The following is a 19013-nucleotide window of genomic DNA, read 5'->3' as shown; positions in this document are numbered from 1 at the left end:
TCCTACAAGCCCTACAGGTGTGCGGGGGAAGGGTGTTTCTACTGACCTCACTTATATAGATCACGTATTTGTGAGGTCCGTCACATACAGTTGTGTGCTACACAGGGCCATATTGTGGGCTGTTGTTCAGCACACTGGTGAGTGCGCACATTTTCTTCCTGTGTCATAATTGTATATTTAATTATATAGTCTGTCATGTCTGAGGAGGAGATTGAGCACTCCGTGGCTCCGGTATTGTTCTCCTGCAGGAGTGGATAGGGAGGATTTGTCACAGGACGGCATGTGCGGACGGTGCCAGGCGGTCCCTGGTACGTCTAAACCTCCTATGTCGCAGGAGCCACCATGGGCAATGTTTTCCCAGGTGCTGGTGTCCATCGCGGACCGTCTGTTGGTCCTGACTGCCGTCCCTACTAGGGCGTTGCCCCAGCCTACCATCCCCCATTCCCCGGGTGTCCCACAATTATTGCAGACTCCTCCGGGGTCTCAGCCTGTTGGTCCCTATGCGGGGTTGCCAATGTATATACAGTCCACCCCTGTGGCGCAGCAGGCTGTGGTGCCGTTTCAGGCTCCTGTGGCAGCTCCTCCACCCTGGGTGGATGCGCTTTCCCACACTGTCCAAGATTTGGCGGCAGCATCTTCGGCTTTTCAGTCGATGTTGCGCAGTGACGTGCCCTCCAGGGCGTCTAAACGCTCAGTCATGGCACAGGCTGCGCATTTTTCGGACTCTGAGGGGTCCTTGGATGATGGTGAGGAGCAGGATGACTCAGCCTCAGATGCCTCAGTCCAGGAGGTAGACATTAAGTCCTCCATCATTGTGCGGGCTCTGGTTAAGGCGGTGCGGGCCATTCTTCTGATCGAGGATGAGGCACCCGCTCCCAAGTTGAAGGTATCCTAGTTTTAAAAAAGCTAAGGTTACTTCTGCAACGTTCCCCTTGTCTGATCAGTTGACGGATCACATGGCGGTGGCCTGGCAGATGCCCAGTAAGCGATTCCTGCCACAGAAGTGGTTGGCGTCCAATTATCCGTTTCCGGAGGCACATTGTAAGAAATGGGAAACTCCGCCTGCGGTCGATTCCCATGTAACATGCCTCATCAGGAGTGCTACTTTACCATTGCCGTCTATATCCTCGCTGAAGGATCCTACAGACAGGAAGGTGGAGACTTGTCTAAAGTCTTATTTACTCTCAGGGGCTGTAGCCCGGCCGTCCATGGCCATCTCTTGGGTGGCCAAGGCCATTGAGGGTTGGGCCAATGCCTTGGAGGATACGTTTACGGATGAAGCTCCGGATGTCCAGAGGGCGTTGCTAGGACAGAAGAGAGATGCCGCTTCCTACATTGGAGAAGCATCTTTGGATGCTAGCCTGCTGACCTCTAGGGTTTCGGCGGCAGCAGTGTCTGCTCGCAGATCCTTGTGGTTGAGGTCTTGGAGAGCAGACGCTGATTCAAAGAAAGGCATGGAGGCCTTACCTTTTAATGGAGAATTACTATTTGGTCTGGACCTGGACAAAATAGTAGATACCCTGGCAAAATCCAAGTCAGCCTTCCTCCCTTCAGCTACGACACCTGCTAAGGTCCGGAGCTCGGCCTTTCGCTCCTTTCGGGTTCAGGGCAAGGCAAAGGGTCAGTCCTTCCTGAGGCAGTCCGCAACCAAGACCGCCTCAAAGCCAAAGAAGCAAGCCTGGAGTGCTAGGCGCCCTTCTTCCAAGCAAGAAGATAAGCCTTCTGCATGATGGGATGGGCCTCCCTCTGGGGGACCCCAGAGTGGGAGGCCGACTTCTTCAATTCGCCCAGTGCTGGCACAATACCACCACGGATGCCTGGGTGCGAGAAGTGGTCTCCCAGGGGTACGCCCTGTCTTTTCGGCACAGGCCGCCTCGCCAGTTTTTTTGCATGAGTCCTTCTCAGGACAAAACCAAGGCCTTGCAGGTTCAGGAAGCCATAGAGGCCTTGCTGAAGGCGGGGGTCATTATACCCATACCACAATCTCAACGTGGGATGGGGTATTACTCTACGCTGTTTCTGGTGCAGAAACCCAATGGCTCTCATCGCCCCATCCTCAATTTGAAGTCCCTGAACAGGTTTCTCAGGGTTCCCAAATTCACAATCACAAGCTTCCCGTGTACGGGTCAAGGACAAGGGACGCAGGCGCAAGTCTGATAGACGCGCTGTCGGTGAAATGGCTGTTTCACCTGGCTTACTTGTTCCCTCCGATATCTCTGCTGCCTCGGGTCCTGCGCAAGTTCAAGCAGGACGGAGGCACACTGATCCTGGTGGCCCCAGCGTGGCCCAGAAGGCCGTGGTACTCCGATTTGCGGAGCCTGTCCATCGACGCTCCATACCTCCTACCTCAATGGTGGGACCTGTTGTCTCAGGGGCCCTGTCTTCACCCAGATCTGGGTCGACTATCTTTGATGGCGTGGCTCTTGAGACAGCCGTCCTGAGGTCTCAGGGCTTTTCTAGCTCCGTTATTACCACTATGCTGAGGGCGCGCAAGCCTGCTTCCGCGAGGATCTACCACAGAGTGTGGCACACTTACTTTCAGTGGTGCGAGGCCAGAAAATATGATCCCCAGGTGTTCCTGGTTTCACGTATTCTGGCTTTCCTTCAGTCGGGTTTGGAGTTAGGATTACGTCTTTCCTCACTGAAGGTGCTCGTGTCTGCTCTGTAGGTGTGGTTCCAGCGCAGGATTGCTGCTATGCCGGACGTACACACCTTTTTCCAGGGTGTTTTAAGAATCCAGCCTCCCTTTTTGCCACCTGTGGCCCCGTGGGATTTGGGGGTGGTTCTTCGGGCCTTACAGGGTCCTCCTTTTGAGCCCTTGGAGTCAGTGGAGCTCAAGTGGCTAACTTTTTCTCTTGGCAATTGCTTCTGCAAGGAGGGTTTCGGATTTGGGGGCGCTTTCCTGTCGTCCCCCTTTTCTGGTTTTTCATCAAGACAGAGCGGTGCTTCGCACTCGTCCTGATTTCCTGCCTAAGGTGGTTTCCAGGTTCCACATTAATCAGGAAATTGTTGTACCAGCCTTTCAGTCACCTGATCTTTCAGCTGGGGAGGCTTCCTTAGACGTTGTCCGTGCACTCCAGGTTTATGTGGACCGGATTAGTTCTGTGAGGAAGTCGGATTTTTTGTTTATCCTCTTTGGTTTTCACAAGAGGGGTTGGCCTGCCAACAAACAGACTCTAGCCCGTTGGCTTCATTCTGTTATTATTGAGGCTTATATGCAGGAGGGTTTACTTGTTCCAGCCTCTGTTAAGGCTCATTCCACTCGGTCTGTGGGCCCTTCTTGGGCTGCTATCCGTGGCGCCTCTGCTGTTCAGCTGTGTAAGGTGGCCACCTGGTCTTCCATTCAGACCTTTTTGAGGTTCTATGCGTTTGACACCTTTGCCTCTCAGGATGCATCCTTTGGGCGCTGGGTTCTCCTATCAGCACAGGAGCGTCCCCGCCCTTAGTTGGACTGCTTTGGGACATCCCCAAGGTCACCCTGTGGACCCCTATGGACCCTGAAGTAGAAAACAAGAGATATGGTAAGAACTTACCTTTGTTATCTCTGTTTCTACGAAGTCCATAGGGTCCACAGGGCACCCGCCCTGATGCACCTGGCTTCATATGGGCTCTGCGACTAGTCACCAGTTTTCCGTCTCCCATTTCTGTGAGTATGGTTCTTGTGTATTCCAGTCTTCCTTCTCTCTGTTTCGTCTCCTCCTCCGGCCTTGGCTGCTTACCAACTGAGGTACCTGTGGCTCGGGGGCGGGGTATAGAGGAGGATGGACCCAAGTGCATCCTGGGAGCAGCTAAAAGCTTTAACTCCGTGGTGCCCGAGGATCCAGGATCCAGCTATACCCCAAGGTCACCCTGTGGACCCTATGGACTTCGTAGAAACAGAGATAACAAAGGTAAGTTATTACCATATCTCTTGTTTTATGTGTTGTGTAATCTGTGAGAACATTATAGCACCTATGTATGGAAGGTGATGAAAAAATCATATTAAGCTCCTCTGTGACTGATTAGTTTACACATTAGAGTGTCTGACTATATTTCTTTTACTAGGAGATGCTGGAATATCTGTGGAAGAGGAATATGAGACAGTTTATCCATAAGGTGAGAGATGTCAAGAAACACGTCTGTAATAAGTCTATATTTGCTGATTCCAGCACATTCCCCATTGGCTGTTTGCTTGTTACAGCACATTCCCCATTGGCTGTTTGCTTGTTATAGCACATTACCCATGGGCTGTTTGCTTGTTACAGCACATTCCCCATGGGCTGTTTGCTTGTTACAGCACATTCCCCATTGGCTGTTTGCTTGTTACAGCACATTCCCCATGGGCTGTTTGCTTGTTACAGCACATTCCCCATGGGCTGTTTGCTTGTTACAGCACATTCCCCATGGGCTGTTTGCTTGTTACAGCACACTCCCCATGGGCTGTTTGCTTGTTACAGCACATTACCCATTGGCTGTTTGCTTGTTACAGCACATAATCCATGGCTGGCCAGTATTAGGAGATGAGATGAGCCATTACCTGTATGCACTGCAGTGTCTCAGCCTGGGCCTACTAGAAGATCTGATGAAGACTACTATGGATCCTAATGATGTTGTAAGTATAATTATTTCAATGCAAACTTGCCTACTCTTCTGGGACATCCAGGTGAGTCCCACAGACTCTCTGAAGAGTATGTCACCCCCTTTATCACCCATTTCCAAGTAAAATGCATGGTAGAAGTGCCCCCCTTTACTTTACTTTCACACAGATGCTAGATGGTATTAGAATTTCAAAGTTGTCAGGTAAGTAGCACACTGGTAAGCAGGTCATGCTATGGGAATTGTGAATGTAACACCTATGCATGTAACCCTGAAGAGGAGGTGTACTCGTGAAATTGACTTCCATCAAAATGTAAATGAGTTCCAAAGCAATTATCACCTGTAGTGGAGCACACATCATTGGATAAAGATCCTGTGTCATAGAACACACATGCCCTGTAATGGAGCACACATCCTTGGCACAGATCTCCTGTAATGGAGTACAGATCCTTGGCACAGATCTCCTGTAATGAATCACACATCCTTGGCACAGATCCCCTGTAATAAAGCACACATCCTTGGCACAGACCTCCTGTAATGGAGCACACATCCTTGCACAGATCTCCTGTAATGAAGCACACATCCTTGGCACAGATCTCCTGTAATGGAGCACACATCCTTGGCACAGATCTCCTGTAATGGAGCACACATCCTTGGCACAGATCTCATGCACAGACCTCCTGTAATGGAGCACACATCCTTGGCACAGATCTCCTGTAATGAAGCACACATCCTTGGCACAGATTTCCTGTAATGGAGCACACATTCTTGGCACAGATATCCTGTAATGGAGCACACATCCTTGGCACAGATCTCCTGTAATGAAGCACACATCCTTGGCATAGATCTCCTGTAATGAAGTACACATCCTTGGGCACAAATCTCCTGTAATGGAGCACACATCCTTGGCACAGATCTGCTGTAATGAAGCCCTCATCCTTGGGCACAAATCTCCTGTAATGAAGCACACACCCTTGCCACAGATCTCCTGTAATGGAGCACACATCCTTGGCACAGATCTCCTGCACAGATCTCCTGTAATGGAGCACACATCCTTGGCACAGATCTACTGTAATGAAGCACACATCCTTGGCACAGATCTCCTGTAATGAAGCACACATCCTTGGCACAGATCTCCAGCACAGACCTCCTGTAATGGAGTACAGATCCTTGGCACAGATCTCCTGTAATGAAGCACACATCCTTTGCACAAATCTCCTGTAATGAAGCACACATCCTTGGGCAAATATCTCCTGTAATGAAGCACACATCCTTGGGCAAATATCTCCTGTAATGAAGCACACATCCTTGGGCACAAATCTCCTGTAATGAAGCACATATCCTTGGCACAGATCTCTTGCACAGAACTCCTGTAATGGAACACACATCCTTGGCACAGATCTCCTGTAATGGAGCACACATCCTTGGCACAGATCTCCTGTAATGAAGCACACATCCTTGGGCACAGATCTCCTGTAATGGAGTACACATCCTTGGGCACAAATCTCCTATAATGAAGTACACATCCTTGGGCACAAATCTCCTGTAATGAAGTACACATCCTTGGCACAGATCTCCTGTAATGAAGTACACATCCTTGGGCACAAATCTCCTGTAATGAAGTACACATCCTTGGGCACAAATCTCCTGTAATGGAGTACACATCATTGGCACAGATCTCCTGTAATGAAGCACACATCCTTGGCACAGATCTCCTGTAATGGAGCACACATCCTTGGCACAGATCTCCTGTAATGGAGCACACATCCTTGGCACAGATCTCCTATAATGAAGCACACATCCTTGGCATAGATCTCCTGTAATGAAGCCCACATCCTTGGGCACAAATCTCCTGTAATGAAGCACACACCCTTGCCACAGATCTCCTGTAATGGAGCACACATCCTTGGCACAGATCTCCTGCACAGACCTCCTGTAATGGAGCACACATCCTTGGCACAGATCTCCTGTAATGAAGCACACATCCTTGGCACAAATCTCCAGTAATGAAGTACACATCCTTGGCACAAATCTCCTGTAATGAAGTACACATCCTTGGCACAAATCTCCTGTAATGAAGTACACATCCTTGGCACAAATCTCCTGTAATGAAGTACACATCCTTGGCACAGATCTGCTGTAATGAAGCACACATCCTTGGCACAGATCTCCAGCACAGACCTCCTGTAATGGAGTACAGATCCTTGGCACAGATCTCCTGTAATGAAGCACACATCCTTGGCACAGATCTCCTGTAATGATGACATAATGAATGTTGAACAAATATACCTGCCCCCCAGGTAACAGGCCAAATGCCACCTGCCCCCCCCAGGTAACAGGCCAAATACCACCTGCATCCCACCACCCGCAGGCAGGGGCGGATTGGGACGCCGGGCCGTTTCCCGCTGTGCCGGTCCCTATATATGTCTTTAGGGGCCGGCGGCCGCCTGGCTCGCTTCCGTCACTCATCACTTCTATTATCCGCCGGCCCGGCCCCAGCTGCCGCAATCGGAGCTCCCCAGCTCCGATCAGGCAGTGTTACAACTTCTGCGCATGCGCAGAAGCTTACTGTGGAGGGCGCTGCTGAGTCCCCCTGCAAAAAAAATGAAGAATGTCTCTGATAGACATCCTTCATCTCTATGGCATTGGCAGCGGCTGCGTGTCCACTCTCCCGCCGCCCCCGCAGCTGCCATTTTCCTAGACCTAAACATCACACCCGCCCACACTGACTACTCCAGGTCCGTCTGACACCTGGGCGGGCACCTGTATCCAGCACCTCCCCTTCTTTCTCCTCCTCTTCATGACTGATATCACTGACGAGGAGCCAGCTGCCAGGCCTGGCATTGCACTACTGTGGTATTTACATATATATATATATATATATATATATATATATGTACATCTGATATTTGTATGTATGTATTTATTTATCTAGTATATGTATGCATGTAACTATGTATATCTGGTGTATGTATATACCTATGTATTTATGTATCTGGTATATGTATGCATGTAACTATGTATATCTGGTGTATGTATGTATATATACCTAGGTCCTCCTATGGACTAGTGTCAGGTTTACCTTGGTTGAAACAACATAATCCTACATTAAATTGGTCTAATATGGAAACTCTTGCCTGGGGTCCGAATTGCCTTCACCGATGTTTGTCCCGCATACTTCCTTAAGGACTCAGCAAGTTTCTTACAAATTTTCTGTGCCAGATCAATTGAAAGTTTCCTTGGCTCTCTGCCTCCCCGAGCCTTGCCAGGACTTCGCTGATGTCTTTTGTGAACAGTTACCTCCTCATCGGCCTGGAGACTGTGGCATAGAACTTATTCCTGGGAAGCTGCCACTTCGTGGTCGAGTCTATCCTCTTTCCGTTCTGGAGACTGCGGCAATGTCCGAATATATTAAAGAGAATTTGGCCATAGGATTCATCAGACCATCCTCTTCACCTGCGGGGGCTGGATTTTTCTTTGCACTATCACCACCCCGGGTCCACAACAAATTCAGAACCTCAAAGTGATATCTTCTGGAAGGGGCTAGATTTCTTATCACCATCATCACGGACCATAAAAACCTGATATATTTACAAACTGTTCATCATTTAAACGCCAGACAGGCTCGTTGGTCTCTCTTTTTTGCCAGATTTGATTTTAAACTTCAGTGTCGCCCTGGTGTTCTAAACAAAAAAGCTGACACCTTGTCTCAGTACTTCATGACCACTCAGTATCAATCCCAAGCTTATCCAATTCTGGATATTTGCACCCACTCAGCTGCTGACTCTTCCACCTGGCAAGATTTTCGTTGCTCCACAATTGCGTAGGAGCTTACTAACTTGGGCTTATGCCTCACTTTTTGCTGGACATTCTGGTATCTTCAAGACATACAAGTTTCTTCAACGATCATACTGGTGGCCCATTATGAAGGAAGACATCCGAGATTTTATATTGTCTTGTGTGAAATGTGCCCAACACAGTGTCTCACTAAAATGGGGTTGGTCCATTATGCCCCTTACCAGTTCCAGTTGCTCCATGGATCCATCTCTCTATGGACTTTATTTCAGAATTACCGCGGTCCAAGGGACATAATACTGTGTGGGTTGTTGTGGATTGTTTCTCTAAAATGACTCTCTTTATTTCGCTGGTAGGAGTTCAGTCTGCTCCTCAGCTGGCCAAGATCTAAATTTGGAATATCTTCAGGCTACACGATCTTCCAAAGGAGATAGTGTCTGACTGGGGCATCCAATTTGTGGCCAAATTTTGGACAGCCCTATGCAACACTTGTGGAATTATATTAAAGTTCTCCTCTGCTTATCACCCACAAACAAATGGTCAAACCGAAAGGGTTAACCAGGAGCTGGAGACCTTTATTAGGCTCTTTGTTTCCTCTTCTCAGGATGACTGGGTGGATCTCTTACCTTGGGTGGATTTTCACATAATGACAAGTACCATTCCTCTTCCAAATCTACTCCATTCATCACTGTCTTTGGTAGGCATCCTCGAACTTCACATTTTCAGGATTTACCTCCAGTAGAGGTTCCAGCAGTAACCAGTCTGGTAGAGTCTTTTTCAGTTCTGTGGAAGAAAATTCATGGCTCTTTGAAACAATCTTCAAAAAATTATAAAAAATTTGCAGATAGAAAATGCCTTGCAGTTCCACTGCTGAGAGTTAGAGATAAAGTTTGGTTGTACTCTAGGAATATTCGGTTGAGGGTGCCGAGCATGAAATTTGCACCATGCTTCATTGGTCCTTACCGCATCCTCAAAATGGTTAATCCAGTGGTGTACATGTGGGAACTTCCTCCACAAATGAAGATATCCAATACCTTCCACGTGTCTCTTTTTACGTGCTTTGGTTCTTAACCATTTTCAAGTTTCTCCTCCCAAGTTACCTCAAGTACAGACTCAACAGGGTACTGAGTTTGAAGTTGAAAGGATCCCGGATTCCCGACATCGATTCAATGGCCTTTAATATCTCATTGTTTGGAAGGGGTACGGCCCTGAAGAAAGAGCATGGATTAAGGCTTCTGACGTCCATACCCCTCAACTTGTTCAAAGCTTCCTTAGGAGGTTTCCTGATAAACCTGGTGGGTGTCCGGAGTTCACCCTGAAAAGGGGGTTTACTGTCAGGGTTCAGCCTAGGATCGGCTGTCTCTTACCTCCATGCCGGCTTCCTCTGACCTCTTGTGTGGTCAGACGTCTGGTGCGGCGGCGGGTGATGCGCTGAGTATTCTGCCTTAGGCGCTCACGGACTTCCATGGTTGGCCCTGTGTCATGGGCGCCGCCATGACAGTCCTTCTCATGTGACAGTATCTCCAACCAATGGTAGCATGGCTTCAGTCAGCTGATGGTGTTCTCCTATCAGCTGCTACCCATGGGTATATAACCGGCTCCAGGACTCCAGGAAGTTGCCTGAACAACATTTGTCATTCCTAGTGTATGCTAGTTGAGTCCTCGTTCCAGGTTCCTCTGAGATTACCTCCGTGTCTTCTCTAGTGTGCTTGACCATCTCTGCTGGAGTGCTACCCTGTGCTATCTTCAGTGCAACAGTGCGTCATTCCATCTCCACCTGTGTGTAACTCAGTATTTCCATCTCTGCCAGTGAGCCAACTCCATGCTACCTTCAGTGCAGCAGTGCGTTTCAACATCTCAAGCCTGTGTACAAACTCTGCGCTACCTTTAGCTCAACAGTGTGTCATAACACCTCAGCCTGTGTAAAAATTAGCATCCCCTTCTGGAGCAACAGTGCGTCTTACTACCTCAGCCTGTGTACAACTTAGCGTCTCCTTCCGGAGCTACAGTGTGTCATACCACCTCAGCCTGTGTTCAATACCAAAGAACCATCCTTCAGCGCAATAGTGCGTCTACACCCTTCGACCTGTGGGTACCTCAAGTACAATTTCTACTGCAGTTGTGCCTCCTAGGAAGCCATATTCCTCAGGCAACCATCTGTGTGTTTCTCTATTCCAACAGGGTTTGGATACCAGATCAAAGGACCGTGACCTGCCTGCTGGGTGCAGCTAAAACCCATATCCCGATTGATAGGGCTCATTGGTGAATACCTCCCAGCAGGTTAGACTCCGCACCATTGATAGGGTCTCATTAAGGTCCTACCCCTGTGGATGAGGATATCTTACATTCAGGCCCCTCACCTCCGATTTCTTCCCCAACCTCGGACCTCGGCTTTCAACCCCTCAGTGGCAAGCATGACACAATCTTGTTAACGACATTGAGCACAGCACTGCCGGGGACACACTAAATGATATCACTCATTGAGTGAATCGTTTAGTGGATATGCTCCGTGAGACTGATGGTCTTTAAACCCAGAGGCTTTGGTAAATGACCCCCATTTTGGGTGGTTCAGGCACATTTAAGTTTTTCCTTGTCGTCTTTCAGTTGTTATTAAGGCAACCAATAGTTTTGGTAGTTTGTGTAGGTGATGTGGTTTGGTTTCTATTTGTATAAACAGTTTTAGAATACTTGTGCTTCAATCACTGGTGCAGCTGAAATTCTTAGTAGTGACCACACAACTACTTAAAATATAACAATGAAATATCAACAAATTGGAACCAGCGTCCCTATAAACAAGGATACAGGACTAAATAGACATATATATTATTATATACTCACTGTGGATATAATTGTTTGCTTTTCCAAAAGAGTGAACAGTGCTTAAAAGAGGGGGGGGGGTGTAATCCTCTTCTGGTGTTGATACCCTGATGGCAGGGCTCCTCCTTTTATATGACCACAGAAAAAACACTTCTCATAGTGCAGATCATTTATTTTCAATAATTTATAGGCAAGGGAAATATATACTGCGTACACTTTTCAGGCCCCAATTAGGCCAGTGTATGAATGGATTGGATTAACGATCCTCGACCCTTCATATATGTAATTGACGAGAATATCCTTTTTATCTTCTTCCTCAAAAATATTTTTTTTTTCTCTCATAGTGTAAAAACAGTTTTATTCAAACAATCAATTTATGTAAAAACATCAATAGGGGGATTAGCTTAGTACCATATTTGGCCTTTGTCAAAGGCACAATGATCAGCAGAATGATTAGATGTTATTCCCGGTATCTTTCTCCTGGAATACACGTGCCTCTGTAGCCAATTATGGTCACCAAACACAGTCCCCTTCCACATCAACGTGTTTCAGCTATGTAAAGGCCTTCCTCAGGATGTATTTAGATGGTGTCTCTTGCACACATTTATAGCACTAGCTAATATCTCCTCCCCCTTTCTGTTTCTGGAGAGGGCGGGTTTGACCTTCAATCCATTACATGAATCTTAGTTTTTTTTATAACCATTATACATAAAAATACCTATAATTTTGGGGACATGGCTTGACAGCCTTCTAGAAAAGCCGTGCATGCTAGGGGCTCCTGGAAAAGAGGCAATAAAATACCTCCTTTGCCTGGCTGAACTTGGCCTCAGTGTCCCCTGCGAGCTCCCTGTCACTGCCCAGCTCCAGTGGACATCGCCGGGGTAGAGCTACGGAGCCGGGGAAGGACTCCTACCTTCCTGCAGGCTGTGGCCTATCTTTCCCCCTTGAAGCCGGGACCTAAATTTCCGTGGCGGATCGCGGGCCAGCCGGAATCGCGACTCTCTCTGCTGAGATCCCCCGGGTTGACGCGGCTGCGGTGGCATCCAGAGGGACCCATCCGTTTGCCCTCCATCTGGACCTGTATGGGCGCCTGGCGCTGGTCGGAGCCGGCAGAAAGGGAGCGCCCGCCGCCATCTTGAAATCCCCTGCTCAGCCTGGAAGCGGTGAGGGAGCCGGTGACCGCTCCAGAATCTAAGTACACAGCTCTGCTCTGCCCAGTCATATATCCCTGGCTGTACAGACGCAGCCTGGGTGCATCTACAGTGCAGGTGGCTCCCTGGCCCTTCTTCTATATTTCAGTCGCTAAAAGGCTGCCCTCCTGTGAGCTAAAGCTTTAACCCCTGCAGGATCAAGCCTGCAGATCAGCTCCTGCCATATAGCTGCTACTCTGCAGTGTTTCTCTTCTTTGTACCCAATAAACACTGAGTCTATTGTGCTGTGCTCCACATATATTGTAAAGAAAGTGTATATATACTTCTCTGTGTTTGGAGCTCCTGTATAACTACCTGTATATACCCAGCTTATTTTCTCTAGCCTAACAGGTTTAATCCAACTCAGCTATCTAGCTTGCTCTTGCCCTGACATTTTTTATTTTTGTGCTGGTAGACATTTGCCATTTACTCTACGCTGGCTCCCTCTTGTGGTCTTTTGTGATAATTACATCAAGATCCAATTGCAGCCACAATCAGTGTACCTCCATTTGCTATTATATCCTGGATTATTCTTGTAGAGCCCTGTGTCTCACTTTTCATACCATAGTTTTTTTTTATTTTTTATTATTATTATTTCACTATGTCGCAGAGAGGTAAGAAACCTCCACCATCCTCTACAAATTTCTTCGGATCTAAATCCAAGGGTTCTCAGAGTTCGTCACTACCCCCAGATTCCCCCTCCTCCCCATGCTCATCCGAAGCTGGTATTGATCCTCAAATTCAGGCGGTTATGACTGGTTTGTTGGAGGGAGTTCAGACTGCTTTCAAGCAAGAACTGTCAAAAGCTATAACAGAATTTAAATCAGAATTGACATCCCTTGGCAACAGAACGGATGCGCTGGAATCTAAATCGGACGACTTATGCCATTCCCAAATCCGTCTTGATAAAGAACTCTCTAGCCTTCATGACGAGGTGGAGACACTCAAAGAAAGACAAGAGGACCAAGAGAATCCTTCTCGTCGCAACAATTTATGTATCCGTAATATAGCAGAACCAGTCCTTGGCCCCTCCTTACCGTCATTTCTAAAGGACTTTTTTCAACACTTAGTTCCAGCTCTTACAAATGAAGATTGTTTGTATGATAGAGCCCATAGAGCACTCCGATCGAAGCCCTCTCCAACTCAACCTCCTAGAGACGTCATAGTTCGCCTGCACTATTTTCGTTCAAAGGAGCGGATCTTGTTAGCTACTCGAGACTCTCCAGTGATACCATTCCAAGATATGCAGTTACAAATCTTCCAGGACCTGGCTCCCTCTACTATTCAGAAACGGCGGGATCTTCAGCCAGTCACTAAGATTCTACGGCAGCATCAAATCCGATATCGCTGGGGATTCCCCTTTATGCTTCAGGTTTCAGCAAACAACACTGTGCATAGTGTCAAGACCCTCACTCAAGGTCAAGATTTATTAGCCAAGCTTAATCTTCTTCCGACGCCGACTTCTGATCCGGTGACTGCTGCTCCCTCTTCCAGACCTCAACGCTCCCCACCTCCTTCACCGGACTGGACCATGGTGTCACGACACCATACTAAGGACTGTGACCCCACTTGAACTGTTTGGACAATCCCTGGTGTATATTCTTTTTATAATAGGGTTTGAGCTCCCTACAATGTTCTTTTTGAAGTTTGCTGGGAGGAAAAGTCCTCCCCTCTTGGTTCTCTGCGACATACGTAGTTATTATGTGTATGAATATTATGATGTTTAGATAATGTTTCTTTGTTCCCCTTGTCTTTCCCATTCTACTCCCTTCCCAACCCCCCCCCTCCCTTTCCCCCCCCCCCTATATATTGACACAGGTTTATGATCCCTGTATCACTGGGATTTTTGTTTGATTTGGTTATAGCCGATCTTATATTTAAGGGTCCAGGCAGTCCTGATTCTATTGGACGGTCCTTTCACTACCCCCCATGCTCCCTTTAATATTTTTGATTAATGTTATGTTGATTGATATTATTGCAGTCCTTGCTTTGGACCCAATTTACCAGGGTTGTTACCCAAATGGGTTCTCTGTTTCTTTCTTTTTTTGTGTGTGCCTTTTTTTCTCTGTGGCTCTCTTCCCCTTTTTTTTCTCTTTCTGTCCCTAAGGGTGGCTCTATTTGGACCAAATTTTTTGATTTATTATACGTGTGTGTTATGTCTGTAGCACTTCTTTATATTTTCTTCCATGTCTCTTAAATTGTTATCCATTAATGTAAACGGACTTAATTCTCCTAAGAAACGTACCGTTCTCATGGGGGCTTGTAGGAGGGAGAAAGCCGATGTTGCATTTTTGCAAGAGATGCATCTTACGGGCCCGCACTCTCTGCTCCGAGGTAGATGGTTTGCCCATACCTTCTTTGCTTCAGCGAATTGTAAAAAACGTGGGGTAGCCATTTTAATTAGGTGCAATATCCCTTTTGTCCACATTAAAACTGTGACAGACCCAGAGGGTCGATTTCTTATAGTGATCGGTACTCTCCGTACTGAGATTTTCACTCTGGTGTCAGTGTACGCTCCTAATCAAGACCAGCCCCAATTCTTTGATTCTCTGTTCAGGCGTATTAGCAGAGTTGCGCAGGGCCCCCCTGTGTGGGGATTTCAACACCATTATTGACCCCCTGTTAGACAGATCGAACCCACCTTCAAACTCCTCTGGGATGTCTCTTCCTAGGGCTTCTCGTACTCTCCTGGCTTCCCTTAAACATTATGGCCTTTGTGATACCTGGCGTCTTAAACATCCTCACAGCAAGAACTATACTCATTTTTCAGCTCCACACCAACATTATTCCAGGATAGATATGATCCACATTTCCTCCACTATTACCTCCCTAGTTATGGAAGCTGGTATTTCCCCCTTTACATGGACAGACCATGCAGGTGTCTATATTCTTTTAGATGTACATTGCTCTCCTCGTGGAAAGCGTAACTGGCGTCTTGATGACTCCCTTTTACAACATGCCCCCGCTCTGCTAGAAATAAAATTAGCAATGACCCGCTACTTTGACGAGAATACCTCTCCTGATATTACCTCTAGTATCCTCTGGGAAGCCCATAAGGCTACTATACGGGGTTTTCTCATTTCTAAAACCTCAGCGGTTAGGAAAGCGGCTACACAAGAAATTACTTCCCTTGAGTCACAAATCTCAGTACTATTGATTCAACATAAAATATCCCCTAGCGTCTCCATGCTAACCCAAATTGAGAAACTACGAGGTCAGCTTAATGCCCTTCTGTCTCGCCGTGCTGCGCTTATCTTGCAAAAACTTCGTCAACGCTTTTATGACAAATCTGACAAAATCGATTCTTTATTAGCCAATAAACTGCGTCGCAGACAAGCATTAGGTGCGATAGACCAATTACACTCTCCGTCTTCTGGTTCTTTTACCTATGATCCTGAAGTTATGGCTGAGGAATTTCGGACCTTTTATAGTTCCCTTTATAATTTATCAGATTCTTCCTATCCCACTTCTGCTGGAGCCGAGGGGGTGCGCTCATATTTGTCCTCTACTTCCCTACCCAGGCTCTCAGAATCCCAACTATCTACTCTCAATGACCGTATCTCAGATGAAGAAACAATAGCTGCTATTAGATCAATACGTTCCTCTGCCGCCCCAGGCCCTGATGGGTTTACAGCCCAATATTATAAACTGTTTACAAAGGAACTTGCCCCACATCTTACATCTCTATTTAATGATATTTTGGAGGGTGCTTCTTTTGCTCCTGATACAACTCGGGCCGACATTGTAGTGATTCCTAAACCTGATCGTGATCCTACTCATTGTATTAACTATAGACCGATTTAATTATTAAACGTCGACCTGAAAATTTATGCTAAAATCTTAGCGACTCGGTTAGCTCCTTTGCTTTCTTATTTGATACATCCGGATCAGGTCGGGTTTATACCTGGACGTCCGGCATCGGACAACACTAGACGGGCCATTGATCTGATACATTCTATTCATAAAAGGAAACTTCCTTCTCTGATTTTAGCTCTAGACGCGGAGAAGGCCTTCGACCGCATTTCCTGGCCCTTCATATTTGCTGTCCTAGACAAAATGGGTTTTTCAGGCAAATTTTTAGATGGCGTTGCTGCACTTTACCATTCCCCCACAGCACGAGTTTCGGTTAATGGTGTCTACTCCTCCAGTTTTGGGATCACTAACGGTACTCGGCAGGGTTGTCCCCTCTCTCCCTTAATATTTGCTCTTATTATGGAACCCTTGGCGGCAAGGATCCGGTGTAATAGAGCTATCTCGGGAATATCCACTGGCCCCTCTGAATATAAAATCGCATTATATACCGACGATATTTTAGTTTCTCTCACTGACCCAGCCCAATCCCTAAATTCACTTTTAGAGGAAATAAATTCATATTCCCAACACTCGGGTTATAAAATTAATGTTACCAAGACTGAAGTTCTTGATTTCTATATCCCTGTTACCCTAAAGCAAACCCTAGAGGCCATGCTCCCTTGTACCTGGCATAAAAAAAAGATTAAATATCTTGGTGTTTTCTTAACTCATCATCATCATCAGCTGTTTCAGGCAAATTTTCCCTGCCTTCTAGATTGCATTAAGTCTGATCTGCATGACTGATTCAACTATTTTATTTCTTGGATAGGTAGAATACATTCAGTTAAGATGAGCGTTCTCCCTCGGCTCTTGTATTTATTTCAGACCCTTCCGATCTACATCCCTCCATACGTGTTCAAATTCCTCCAGTACCAAACCTCATATTTCATATGGAACCGGAAACGCCCGAGGATTAGACTAAAGTTGCTTCAGCGGCCTTCTAGGGGTGGGGGGCTGGGTATTCCCGATTTTAAAAAATATTATTATGCTGCGCAGCTCTCTCATTGTGCTCAGTGGTGTAACTTCAGTGCAGGGAAGGTCTGGGTGGCTATTGAGGCCGAGGAGCTGGGACTGACCACTGTATCCTCCCTCTTGTGGCTATCTAAGATTCATCGCCCCCGGACGGTTTCTTCTCACCCAGTAATTTCTCGCTCTTTAGCGGTTTGGGATTTAACCAATAGATGTTTTAAGTTAGCTCCAGCCCCGTCCCCTTTGATACCACTACTTCATAATCCAGTTTTTCCTCCTGGACTTTACAAATCATCTTTTACTGCCTGGTCATCGAGTAATATTTATTATGTAAATGATATTACTATAGATACTAATTTCCCACAATTTTCTGAAATCCGGGATAGAGTGGCAGTTCCATCCAAAGAATTTTTTAGGTTCCTACAAATTAGACACTTCCACTCCAAAATTAGCTTGACTCTGATTAGCAGATCTTTGACTTCTTTTGAGTCCTTATGTTGGAGACGACCCTCCTCTAGGGGTCTTATTTCTACTATTTACTCCTTACTAGGGGAAGTAAGCTCCTATCGGGACCCTCATGAGTTAGCGTGGGAACGAGATCTGGGACACTTTATAGATGCTGAGGATTGGACGGAGATCTGGGACAACGCTGCCACCAGTTCTATTTGCGTCAAAATTAAGGAAAATATTTATAAATTGCTTTACCGATGGTATTATGTTCCATCGCGGCTACAAGTAATGCTTCCCGATGCTTCAGATAGATCCTGGAGGGGTTGCGGTGGAGAGGGCAGCTTTTTGCACATCTGGTGGTCTTGTCCCAAATTAGCTAGTATTTGGCAGGAGGTTATTGATCTCCTCTCGCACCTTTTTGAGATTACGATTCCCTATGACCCTTGGCATTTTCTACTTCCCTTGAGTCTGCCTTCTCTGTCCCGGTTTCAGAATAAGTTATTCCGACACATAGTATCTGCTATGACCTGTCAAATTGCAGCGGACTGGAAAAACCCTTACCCCTCTCCAATGCAGGCAATATTATCACGTATCTGGTATATATACAAGATGGAATACATGACAGCTTTATTACGTAATACATCCAAAACCTTTGATAAAATCTGGTCCCCTTGGCTGACATACCAGAATGTTACTTCTCCATTTAACAACTAAATTTTCCTTTTATATTTTTTTCTTTATTATGTTTAGATTGTAAATGAGTGACTCCATATGGAGTCCACCCATCCTCTTCTCCTCCTTTGTCTTTCTTCTCCTTTTTTCTCTTTTTTTCCTTTATTCTTAAATGGTTTGCCACGCCGTTGCTGCAAGATTTTTTCTTGCATCTATTTTCTTTATTTTCTTATAACGAGAAAATCTTCTATTAGATCATATTATTGTTCTGAAATAGTACAGTTTCCATTATAAAACTGTTATGTGCTGCACCTTATTTTTTGAATATTGGAATGTACTGTTTTCTTTGTGATTTGCTCAATAAAAAGAGTTTATAAAAAAAAAAATACCTATAATTTTGAATGTAACAATATGAAAACATTTTCATACTCATGCCCTATTTCAGTGCAATTCATTTTTTATTAGTTGAAAACAATGATAAACAACCCGACCGGAAGTGAATCAGCGCTCTCCGCCATGATCACTTCTGAGTTAATACCTCTGTTTTTTACATGCGTTCCATCTCCGTGGACTGCTCTCTGGATTCCCTGGAACTTAGTGATGGTTGTCTAGGAGACCTCAAGCGATGCTCTCTTTGCCAAGGCTACTCCCTCTGATCCCCACATCATGCGTTCCACCTGTTGGAGCGCACGT

General features: G+C 46.3%; 1 protein-coding gene across 5 annotated transcripts in view; it reads left to right on the top strand.

Annotated features, from left to right (window-relative positions):
* Positions 1-19013, top strand: part of ELMO3 (engulfment and cell motility 3) — a 450596-nt gene that overhangs the window by 225555 nt on the left and 206028 nt on the right. For all 5 annotated transcript variants that reach the window (XM_088448606.1, XM_088448605.1, XM_088448607.1 and 2 more), the window contains exons 10-11: positions 4045-4095; positions 4469-4591. In XM_088448606.1, coding sequence (XP_088304732.1) covers positions 4045-4095; positions 4469-4591 — 174 coding nt within the window. The remainder of the gene's footprint in view (positions 1-4044; positions 4096-4468; positions 4592-19013) is intronic.

Source organism: Taudactylus pleione, unplaced genomic scaffold (genome assembly GCF_031769625.1).
Source record: "Taudactylus pleione unplaced genomic scaffold, aTauple2 ptg000461l, whole genome shotgun sequence".
NCBI lineage: Eukaryota > Metazoa > Chordata > Amphibia > Anura > Myobatrachidae > Taudactylus > Taudactylus pleione.
The sequence above is the reverse complement of the archived record's forward strand: the minus strand, read 5'-3'. Positions and strand labels throughout refer to the sequence as shown.